This window comes from Nomascus leucogenys, chromosome 12 (genome assembly GCF_006542625.1).
Source record: "Nomascus leucogenys isolate Asia chromosome 12, Asia_NLE_v1, whole genome shotgun sequence".
NCBI lineage: Eukaryota > Metazoa > Chordata > Mammalia > Primates > Hylobatidae > Nomascus > Nomascus leucogenys.
This window is the reverse complement of record NC_044392.1, coordinates 11,348,620-11,360,845: the sequence shown is the minus strand read 5'-3', so window position 1 is coordinate 11,360,845 and position 12,226 is coordinate 11,348,620. Positions and strand designations below refer to the sequence as shown.

General features: G+C 43.9%; 1 protein-coding gene across 1 annotated transcript in view; it reads right to left on the bottom strand.

The window, feature by feature from the left end:
• Window positions 1–12,226, bottom strand: part of RIMKLA (ribosomal modification protein rimK like family member A) — a 37,898-nt gene that overhangs the window by 17,330 nt on the left and 8,342 nt on the right. The window contains exon 2 of the mRNA XM_003273352.4: window positions 1,992–2,222. Within this exon, the coding sequence (XP_003273400.2) occupies window positions 1,992–2,222 (231 nt within the window). The remainder of the gene's footprint in view (window positions 1–1,991; window positions 2,223–12,226) is intronic.

Genomic DNA, 12,226 nt, shown 5'->3' with positions numbered 1-12,226 from the left:
ATCTTTTCTTGATAACTTAGAGTCCATGTCATGAACATTAATGACTGCACATTATGTTACTTGTCCTTTTGGAATCACACAATACTTTTGATTATACCATCCATCTTGGAATACTCTCTCCACTGGGCTTCTGTGATCTCTCTTCTTTCTCTTCTCACCTCTCAAGTTGCCCGCCCTCCCTCCCTCCTTTTTTTTTTTAGACATGGAGTCTCATTCTGTCATCCAGGCTGGCAATGGCATGATCATAGTTCAAAGCAGCTTTGAACTCCTGGGCTCAAGTGATTAGTTTCTTTTATAGATTCCTCTTCCTGTACCTGTTCCCTAAAGCAGGAGTCCCCAACCCTAATACCAGACTGTGGCCTGTTAGGAACCAGGCGGCACATCAGGAGGTGAGCAGCAGGTAAGCAGCATTACCGCCTGAGCTCCACTTCCTGTCAGATCAGCAGCAGCATTAGATTCTCATAGGAGCTCGAACCCTATTATGAACTACACATGCAGGGGGATCTAGGTTGCGCACCCCTTATGAGAATCTAACTAATGACTGATGATCTGAGGTGGAACAGTTTCATCCTGAAACCATCGTCCCCCACCGCCCCCCCATCTGTGGAAAAATTGTCTTCCATGAAACTGGTCCCTGGTGCCAAAAAGACGGGGGATCACTGCCCGAAAGGATTCCCTCTTTTAAAAAAATGTTGGTGTTAAAATATACATAAAATATACCATTTTAACCATTTTAGGTGAACAGATCAGCCCTCTTTTCTTCCTACATACCCTCCCTGAGTACTCTCATCCATTCCTGGGACCTCACCTCACATAATGAAGGTTTCCAGCTCCACTTCCCTTGTCTGCACTTCTTTCAGAAGCTCCAGGTTCGTTTATCTGCTGCCTACTAAATATTTTTACCTGCATGTACTATAGACACCTCAAACAGATCATGTCCCAAACTGAAATCATCTCTCCCCTATAATCCTTCACCCCCTACCCACAAATCAGCTTCTTTCCTCCCACATTTCTAGTCTTAGCGAATGTTTGCTTTCACATCTGGTGCTCAAATCAGAAACCAGTCACTCTTCATATAAATCAATCATCATGTCCTATTATTTCTACAACCTTCACAATTCCTGAATCTGTTCACACATCTTCATTCCCACTCTTAGTTTAGACCATCATTGCTCACTTGGATTACTTTTAAAACCTACCACTACTTGTCCTGTCTCTACTTTGCCCCGTCCAATTCCTTCTCCACAGTGTAGCCAAAGTGATCGTCTGAACTATAACTCTTATCAGGCCACCTTCCTGATTAAAGCCCTCCCATAACTTCCTGTTAGTCTCAGGATTAACCCTCATCTCCTTCACATGCTGTATGTAGCGCCCTCCTATCTTCCCAGCCTTATATTTCAGCTATCTCTCTCTTAACATTCTACAAACTACTCAGAATACCACCAACGGGTCAGGGTGTCTCTCCCCTCTGGGTCTTTCTATATTCTGCTCTCTCGTTACATTGCTCCCCTCCCACCATCTCCCTTCGCTTAACTAGATAACTTCAGCTTAGCTCTATGTTAGCTCTTTTAGGAAGCCTTCCTCAATGTCTAAACTGCACTGGGGAGCTCTCCTATATGCTCCTGCACCGCTCTGCACTTACTCTTATCATGGCACGTTTTACATTGCTCTGAAATTGCCTGTTTACTTGTCCTCTGCCTCTGATGAACTGGGAATGCCTTGAGGGCAGGAGCCTCTTGCTTAATGCTGTAGCCCAGTATCTAGCAGGCTGCCTGGCACACAGTGTGTACCAGATATGTATTTAATGAATGACTTTCAGAGGGGAAGACGCCAAGGCATTTTCAGATAGCAAGGTCAGGATAAAGATTTCAGACAGGCCAAGATGTTGAATCAACAGACTCACATTCAACAGCAACAAAGATACTAGAAGGTTTCTAGGGAAAGAAAACAGAGACGCACATGATTTGGGAAGATATTTCAAGCTGACTCACCGTAGGAGAAGGTGTCTGGCATGGGGACCCCATGTCCAGCCAGTTCTTGGAACGTCCAGAATTTGTTGATGCAATTTAAGATGCTCTGTGGGCGATTGACCAACCGGCAGCCCAGCTTCTCCAGGTGTCGCAGGACAGTGATGTCACTGTCTGACTGCACTGAGGGTGTGGGTACCCGTACAAGCACCACATCCGGGAAGGTGGTGAGAGCCTTCTGGTTTAGCTGGAGGCCTGCAATTCAAGGACAACAGTGAGTGCTGTGCCTGCTATCATTTAGTCCACCAGACGAAATGGTTCCAACAGACTCTTCAAGACTGAACCTAGTAGGAACAGAGCCTCAAAAATGGCCCCCTTGACATCCTGGTGTACAAGGAAACTCTACAGGCAACCCTATATGCCAAACAGACGGGCAGAGCATGATCATGAGGAAACACAAAGGAATGACCAGAAAGAAAGCATATCAAGAATAATCTAGGTTAAAAGAATCCACAGGAGATATACAGTCACCTTCCTTCCCATAGGACAAGTATGACTCAAAGTGTAGTGGCTTGGGAGGCTGAAGGCTTAATGAAAAGGAAATAGTTTAGCCTACTTCAGTAATCCCTACTACTCTTTTATATCTGACTGGAATATTATATAGCCCTTTTTTTTTTTTTTTTTTTAAAGACAGGGTCTTACTCTGTCACCTAGGTTAGAGTGCAGTGGCGTGATCTTGGCTCACTGCGACCTCTGCCTCCCAGGCTCAAGTAATCCTCCCACTTCCGACTCCCCAGTAGCTGGAACTACAGGCATGCACCACCACGCCCAGCTAATTTCTGTGTTTTTTGTAGAGATGGGGTTTCGCCATATTGCCCAGGCTGATCTCACACTCCTGAGCTCAAGCAGTTCACTCGCCTCGGCCTTCTTAAGTGTTGGGATTACTGGTGCGAGCCACTGCGCCCAGCTATGCAACCATTTAAATGATTTTATCAACATAATGCACAAATGTCAATGTTACATGAAAAAACAGGATATAAAATTATAAATAATGCATTATGATCTCAACTATATAAACAGATACAAGTTGGGAACAGCTAGAAGGAAATATACCAACATTTTAACAGTGGGCAATGGAATTACAGGTAATTTCTTCTTTATATTTTATACTAGTCTGTATTTTCCAAAATTTCTCCAAGTACTTATTACCTTTACAACAAAAAACTTTCTGAAAAAATCAGTCTACTAAAAATCAGTTCAATTCAATATCAAACAAAACTAGAATGCATCCAAAGACAACCAATCTACTTTGTAAGACGACGTGATGCTGTACTCCACTGGGTCAAGTAGAAATATTAGCTTGAAGTGAAGACTCAGAGGAACGGGAGCACAGTCTTCAAGTTTCTGAAGGGCTTCAGTGCAGAAGAATTATTTGGCTTGTCTTCTACAACTCCAGGAGACGGAGATATCCATAAGAGCATTATTTTGTCTGTCTGTTCACTGATATATCCTCAGCACCTAGAATAGTGCCTGCTGCACGGTAGGCACTCGGTGTTTATTGAATTGAATAGATGCTATAGGGAGATAGATTTGGGCTCAACAAAATGGATACTTTTCCACGCTCTTAGGATGTAAGGGCCAAGGCTCATTACTCAAGGATGGTATAAGAGAGCATGCAAGGGTAAGAGGGGTTCACAGCAACTTGCTTGGTCCCTCCTAGTCCTGACATCCTATGGCTGGTATTACTCTAAGTCATTACCTAGGTCTCTATGGTGCACCCAGAATCTGGTGATGGAATGATGCAGACAGGATATGGGATAAGTAGGGCAATGAGAAGCTAGTTCAAGGAATTATACTTGGTCTGCTCTAATTAACCTTGAAGGAATCTCTAAAATGCTCTAAAGAATATATTGTATTATTTTATTTTGTTTTTTAGACACGGGATCTTGCTATCGCTCAGGATGGAGTACAGTGGTGTGATCACAGCTCACCACAACGTCTAACTCCTAGGCTCAAGTGATCCTCCCACCTCAGCCTTCCAAGTAGTTGGGACTACAAGTGTGCACCACCATGCCTGGGCAATTTTTAAAAGAATTTTGGGGAGATGTAGTCTTGCTATGTTGCCTAGGCTGGTCTCAAACTCCTGGTCTCAAGTGATCCTCCTGCCTTGGCCTCCCAAAGTGCTGCGATTACAGGCATAAGCCACTGTGCCCATGCAAAAAAACCTTTAAAACACAATCTACAGAGACATTTTATAGGCTTTAACCCAAAGCACCTTCTATTTCGTAAGTGATATTATACTGTATAACCACATAATTCTAGGGGGAAAAGGGTGCTAATGAAGTTACAGTTTCTCCACCAGGTGATGAATAATATCAGTATAAAAGCTCTAGGCACAAAGATGAAAAACAAAACACCCACAAAATTATTACATGGCTCTGAACTGCACACTGTCCCCCATTCTAGGAGATATTTCACTGATTAAAAAGGGGAGGGGTAGGAACAATCATTACAATAAACTGTTTTTTGTACTTCCGCTGATCGTGTGAATCCAAGGAACTGGAACCTAATTCTCAGGGATGATGTATAAAGAGCATCCAAGTTATCTTCACTTTGCCATCAGAAAACAGTATCACTTATAGATGCTTTTACTGTTCTTTGAAAAATTCCTTTGACACTTACAGCCCTTGGGGGAAATAATACGAAAGGTAAAAGTAAACCATGTGTAGTAGCCTCAAAAGTGGTTGGAAAAAAAAGAAAAATATTCAAGTTGCTTAAGATAGTCAGTACAGAACACCCAGGACAACATTACACAGTGAGATAATATATGTGAAAATGCTTTGAAAACTATAAAATGCTATACATATGTAAGGCACTGGCATTATTACTACACAGACATTCTACTAAGCAAAGTAGGACAATTTATGGAGATTTTTACCACCTCACAAGAAAAACGGCTTTACAACAGAAACATGACCTAGAGAAACGAGAAGCAGCAAAAACGTCTGGCTTTCAAATCCCAACATGAGACCACAGACAAACAGTTAAACTTCTAAATGGGAAGAAAAGAATTCAATCATTTCTGGAAATACCAACCACAAGTGGACAGAGACAACTCAGTCTCAACGAGCAGATTCACATAGACCTAGGAAGTCTTACCAGGACTTCATCTCTCTTCTCCAAAGGTAAATCTTTGGGCCTGGCTCATTCCAACTGAAGCCTTTAATAAATGAAGAATGGAATGGGTTAAAGTGTAGCCCAAAAGGCTCTACTAAGCAGTTAGACAGGTCTTGTGCATGCTGGCTATCCAGCCCTGTGCAGAGAGGGACGTGACAGGTTTAGGGATGCAGTTGCAAAACTAATCACAATCTTTGCCCATTTACACAGCTCTGACATTCTTTTTTTCTTTTCTTTGAGACGGAGTTTCACTCTTGTCACCCAGGCTGGAGTGCAATGGCGTGTTCTCGGCTCACTGCAACCTCCACCTCTCAGGTTCAAGTGATTCTCCCACCTCAGCCTCCCAAGTAGCTGGGATTACAGGCGCCTGCAACCACGCCTGACTGATTTTTTTGTATTTTTAGTAGAGACAGGGTTTCATCATGTGGGCCAGGCTGGTCTCTTGACCTCAGGTGATCCACCCGCCTCGGCCTCCCAAAGTGCTGGGATTACAGGCATGAGCCACCGCGCCCGGCGCTAGCTCTGACATTCTTGCCATGGGCAACTTCACATGCCCCCTGCTCTTTCCCATTGCCACTGCCATCACATTTCTAGTAGTAGTAGACAAGAAGCAGCTGCTCATAGTGGCTTCAGTGGGAGCAACAGTTATACACAGCCATGGCCAAGGACAATTTGGGTTTAACGCTGGCCCTCAGCAAACCTGTCTGTAAATTTTGAGACCTATAACCACTTAAGTAATCTCCGCTCCCTCTCACCATTAACATCTCCTCTCTGGAAAGGACCTAACAAACTTAATACAGGATGGAGCTTAATGTATCACCTTTCCCAGGATCATTAACATTTCCACTGCAGTCTACGGACCTCAAGTCAAGGGAACGAAGAGCTGATGCAGGATATCAGGAAGGACAGGGCTCTGCTTGGTTGCCAGTCAACAGAAGGAAAGCCCTCAACAATCAGAGGCTCATGCCCTCCAAGAAGAGGTTTCATGTGATTGAGTACCCTAGTGCTCTTGGGTATCACCTTAACTTGGGGAGAGCGAGAGGCAGCTGAGTTGTTTCTGGAATATTTTGGGGTCTCCTAGACTGATAGGTTGGGCTTGAGATTTATTATGTTTGGCCTTAAACCACTTAAAAAAAAAACTAAAACAACCACTCTATCCCCAAATAGGTCAATAAAATATTAGTGGAAAAAAGATCAAACCTCAAACAAGTTAGGACAGTGACCAATTGCCAACCCAGTTAAAACCAACTTTTTGAAACCAAAACAATATTTTCTCTATATTCTAAAAAAGAATAATCTACTTTTGCGGGTAATTGTGTTCTGATTTCCTTTTGAATTCTCTATTTATATTTGAAAATATTTTAATGTATTAAAAACAAGATAGAAAACCAGGATAACTTTTCCCAAAGAACAGAGTCTGTTTTTTCTAACCCATATATTGGGTTAGGCTGGGCACAGTGGCTCTCGCCTGTAATCCCAGCACTTTGGGAGGCCAAGGCAGGTGGATCACCTGAGGTCAGGAGATTAAGACCAGTCTGGCCAACATGGTGAAACCCTGTCTCTACTAAAAATACAAAAATTACCTGGGTGTGGTGGTGTGCACACCTGTAATCCCAGCTACTTGGGAGGCTGAGGCAGGAGAATCACTTGAACCCAGGAGGCAGAGGCTGCAGTGAGCCGAGATCACGTCATTGCACTCCAGCCTGGGCAACAAGAGCGAAACTCCGTCTCAAAAAAAAAAACTTCATAACTAGACTTACGCATTTGTATGTGCAATAGCGAAGAAATGCACTTTATGATAAAGAGAAATAGCTTCAGAAATAAATCTTTATTGGAAAGCAGAGTTCTAAAACTTAACCATTCTCAATCATCAAACCAATAGAGGGAAGCAGAGGCATGGATAATAAAAGGTGTTGTAGTTCAGATTTGAATTCAGACAAGATTTTTACTGAGCCTCTATTGTGTTTTAGGTAATTTGCTAAGAACTTTCACACATTATCTCGTTTAAAGGTGTCTTATAATACAGATCCTTGGATAGATTTGATTATAAATGTCTTTGCATTTACACAAAGCCGACACATAATGAGACACCCTCCAACCTGTGCACGCATGTCACTCACATATGTGTGCACACATGTGCATCCTTGGATTCACTAAAGAAAGCTTCAACACTAAACGGATGTCTGGTATGCCAGAAAAAACCTTCATGTACAAAACAAGCAGAAAAATTAAGAAAACGGCAGGATACTAAAGCATGACAGCAAACAAGGACCTCACTTACGGTAGCTTTTAGGATCATGTAACAGTGGCTGGCAGTGAAACTCTGAAAGTTACCAGAAAGGAATCAACTATATAAATAACGTGAATAGGCCAGACGCAGTGGCTCACGCCTGTAATCCCAGCACTTTGGAAGGCCGAGGCAGGCAAATCACCTGAGGTCAGGAGATCGAGACCAGCCTGGCCAAAATGGTAAAACCCTGTCTCTACTTAAAATACAAAAATTAGCTGGGCGTGGTGGCAGGCGCCTGTAATCCCAGCTACTTGGGAGGCTGAGGCAAGAGAATTGCTTGAACCCAGGAGGCAGAGGTTGCAGTGAGCCAAGATCGCACCATTGCACTCCAGCCTGGGGGACAAGAGTGAGACTTTGTCTCAAAAATAAATAAATAACTAAAAGTGGATAACCCACTTAGCACTTCAGATTATCTTGTGTTATGAGGAAGACGTGTCACCCAAACATGACTTGGCACACCTCCATCAGTTTCCACCTTTCCCCTTATTTCTTCCTACTCCACCCACAGCATTTTCTCGTAAAATAGTTATTTTTATTCTTAACAAGTAGATGCCACACCCCTCCTCCTTCCCTTTTAAAGTTCTCTGTGACAATGCCCAAAGACTCACTAAAACCCACAGACATTTATGTGGCCATTTTCTCTTTCCACCAACTGTGATTTTGAGGTGATTTAATTCAATTCAACATTTATTGAACTGGTTGGTGTGACTCAGACACACTACTAAGCAGGAATACAAAGTTGAACTAGACGGTCTCTGCCTACCAGGAGATTATAGTCTCCTCACAGAGAAAGATAGAGACACAACTTATTCATTTTTTTCACTCATGAAACACATTGATTGTTTCACATATGCATTCAGTGAATATTTATTTAGCACCTACTTTGGGCCAAGCCTAGTGTTAGTTTGGTTTCTGTAGAAGCTCACTCAGACAAGGATTTAAGTGCAAGTAGTCTATTTGGATAGTAATTTCAGGAAATGTTGGGAGGGGCATAGAGAAGGGAATGAGGCAAACAAAACATACTTTATCAAGGGAGTTACCACCTCTCAGCAACCAGAGCTGAATCCTGCTGAGGAACTCTAGGAAATGGCTTAGTACATGCACTTCAGTTATTCCACCTGAGAGGCCAGGGAGTTGACAATTTCAAGTTTTTGTTTTGAGACAGGGTCTTGCTCTGTCACCCAGGCTGGGGTGCAATGGTGCGATCTCGGCTCACTGTAACCCCTGCCTCCCAGGCTCAAGTGATTCTCCTGCCTCGGCTTCCTGAGTAGCTGGGACTACAGGCACGAGCCACCATGCCTGGCTAATTTTTGTATTTTTTGTAGAGACAGGTTTTCACCATATTGCCCAGGCTGGTGTCGAACTTCTGAGCTCAGGTGATCTGTCTGCCTCAGCCTCCCAAGTGCTGGGATTTCATAAACTCATAATGTCTACCTCTCAGGGTATGAGCCACTATGCCCAGCCGATTTCAAGTGTTTATACATCAACTCAGTTTTTGGTTAAGGCTGCTCCAAGGGCATGGTGTTAATTTCCTGACCCTTCCGGCTTGCCATACATGTGTGGGCAACATGGGATCCTGTACCAGACAAAGCCCTCTAACAGGTGCAGGTGCTGGTAGTCAGAAGCCGGGCCCTGGTGCAATCAAATGGTAAAAGCCAAAGGGACTGACAGGGAAGCAACAAGCACTGTCTTCTTAAGGGCGGGGCATGGGAGTTGAGAGGTGTGAGTAAAACAAACAATATCTCTGGAATTTAAGAAGACAGACAACACACAGTTGTTATTAATGCTGTTAATGTTCTGTGTAGAGCACCTGGGTCTTGTTGAGCAGGGGGAGGGAGAGGAGACTGATTATAACACAATGTGCTAAGTGCTCCAACAGACCTACATCAGGGTCCAGGGAGAGCAAAGGAGGAGGGAGCAGTTAGGACGATTATCTCTGCCTGGGGAGAGAGAACAATCAAGGGAAGTTTCAGAAAGGAAATGTTGACACCTCGTGCCTCTAAGCTCTGAAGAAATGTGGAAAACTAATAAATTCATAATCTCTACCTCTCAAACAAATAAATAGTAAGACATTGCATCTTATAGGCACTGAGTTCAAGATGTCTTAAGGCTAAAGTAACTCCTTGGAAAGGCCCTTCAAGAAGTTGAAACAACATGAGATGAAAGGGAATTTGGCAAAGTGGATTACAGTATTGGCCTTCAAGTCAGAGACCTGATTTATTTAGCTGCTCTCATTTAGCTTGGCAAGACACAAAAATCTCTCTGGGTCTGTCTCCTCTTCTATAAAATGGAAGGGCCCCAGAACCTGGCAAACCTTCCTCCCTCGTCTCCCTCGCCATCTCACAACATGATCTTTCTTCAGCTATGAAGACAAAGCTCAGCAAGTCCTTCTCCTCTGTTCTTATCAGTCACTCAAGTCTCAGTCTCTGAGGCCACATCATTTCCCTGGACTCTATACCCCATATGGCTCTGACACTGCCTTTTCTCATTCCACCCTCCACCTCTTCCCATCTCCACTCTGCCCTCTGAAACTCAATGGACAGAAAATTCCCTTATCCTCAACCTTTTCCATGTGCCTTCCCTTCACTTTCCTTCTTTTTATGAGTCCAGCTGCACCCTGTCTCTCGCCAATGACACCGCTTCCCCAACAGCCCTCTAAGTTGTGGCTGTTTTCTCCCCTCTCGCCACAGATTACTGGGCCTAGATATCCTCCTGGCTCCTGATTGCAATTAGAAGACCATTCTGCCTTCTCTCCTCCCTAAAATACCCAGCCCGAATCTCATCAGGCCACACATCACCCCTTCTTGTGCAAGTCGTCTACAGAGCCCAGGTCACTCCCTCTGGTCTTGAAGCTTTAGCTCCTTACTCTCACTGTCAGAAATATTGGTGATTTCCATGTCCCTATGAAGAATCTTTCAAGGCCAAGGACTCTCAATGTCTTGACCTCCTTTTCTCCAAGGATCTTCTCCACCATCCCACCTCAGCTACCACTCCTGGTTACATTCTAGACTTTGTGCAAGCATCCTTATTCTAATCTCCAACCACTACTCCTATCTTTCCAGCTTGCTTATTCTAGTACTATACCTTGACCCAGCTATGCATTGACCTCACAAGAAGCTACCATCCACGGGTACCACCATCTTTTCACTGTCCCTCCGTTCATATCCTCAACTTCCCTTCTTATCCTATTCAAACTCCATAATCAAGCACCATGATCACTTCCTGCATATACCCTCAAATCCTTGCACCCACTTATTGTTTAGGTAAACCACAACTCCGGCCAGACCGATCCAACCCTTTACTTCATGTCCCTCCTTTGTAATGAAACATACCTAGAGAAAATACACAAACCTGCTGACTTGTCTCAAGGGCACCCTTAATGTCTGGCAATCATTATATGTCCCTAGTCCCTTCACTCAACCTCAACACTATTTCACACTTTCTCTTCTTATCTTACACTTTTATTACTTTGTCCCATCTTCTCATTCTTCCTATCTCAATGTGAAAAACTGAAGCAATCAGAAAAGACCTTCTCTGTAAGTTCCCACTATCACATCTACCCAACCACCTGCACCTGTGACATATAGATTACCTTCTCTGCTCTTATAACGGCTGAACTGTCCTTACTCTTAGCTTAGACCAATCCCTCCAAATACGCAGTATATCCCAGCCCTTCTCAGCCACTTAAAGCACTGCTCCTGCCATTTGCCTGTCTCTCCTACATCACCAATTTCTCCTGCTGTATTAGATCATTCACAACAGCATACAAACGTACGTTATTTATCCCTTCTTTATGAAAAGCCTCTCAGCTGGGCACAGTGGCTCACGCCTGTAATCCCAGCACTTTGGGAGGCTGAGGCAGGCAAATCACTTGAGTTCAGAAGTTCGAGACCAGCCTGGTTAGCATGGTAAAACCCCATCTCTACTAGAAATATAGAAAATAGCCGAGTGTGGTGGCATGTGCCTGTAGTCCCAGCTACTCAAGAGGCTGAGGCAGGAGAATCACTTGAACCCAGGAGGCAGAGGTTGCAGTGAGTCAAGATCGCACCACTGCATTCCAACCTGGATGACTGAGCGATACTCCATCTCAAAAAAAAAAAGGAAAAGAAAATCCTCTCAATCCTGTCTCCCTTTGGGCTATCATCCTGTTTTTCACCTTCCCTTTACAACAAAACTCTTAAGACTGTTTATATTCACTCTTTTCTGCCACTTACCTGAAACTGCTCTTATTGGGGTTGCTAATGCTACACGCACATTGCTAAATCAATTATCATTCCTCATCCGACTTCATCTACCAGCAACATTTTTTTTTTTTTTGAGATGGAGTCTCGCTCTGTCACCCAGGCTTGAGTGCAGTGGCACGATCTCTGCTCACTGCAACCTCTGCCTCCCAGGTTCTAGCGATTCTCCCACCTCAGCCTCCAGAGTGGCTGGGATTACGGGCGCACACCACCACACCCAGCTAAATTTTTTTATTTTTAGTAGAGACGGGGTTTCACCATGTTGGCCAGGCTGGTCTCGAACTCCTGACCTCAAGTGATTCACCCACCTCGGCCTCCCAAAGTGCTGGGATTACAGGCAAGAGTCACTGTGCCCGACCTACCAGCAACATTTGACATGATCTGATCACATCTTCCTTCTTGAACGACTTTCTCCACTTAGCTTACAAGACATCCACTCTCCTGGGTTTCATTTTTCTTTTACTCAGGATTCTTTGCTAGTTTCTCCTACTCACTCTGCCCACTAAGCACTGGAGCTCAATCTCTGAACCCTTCTCTATCTATAGTTACTC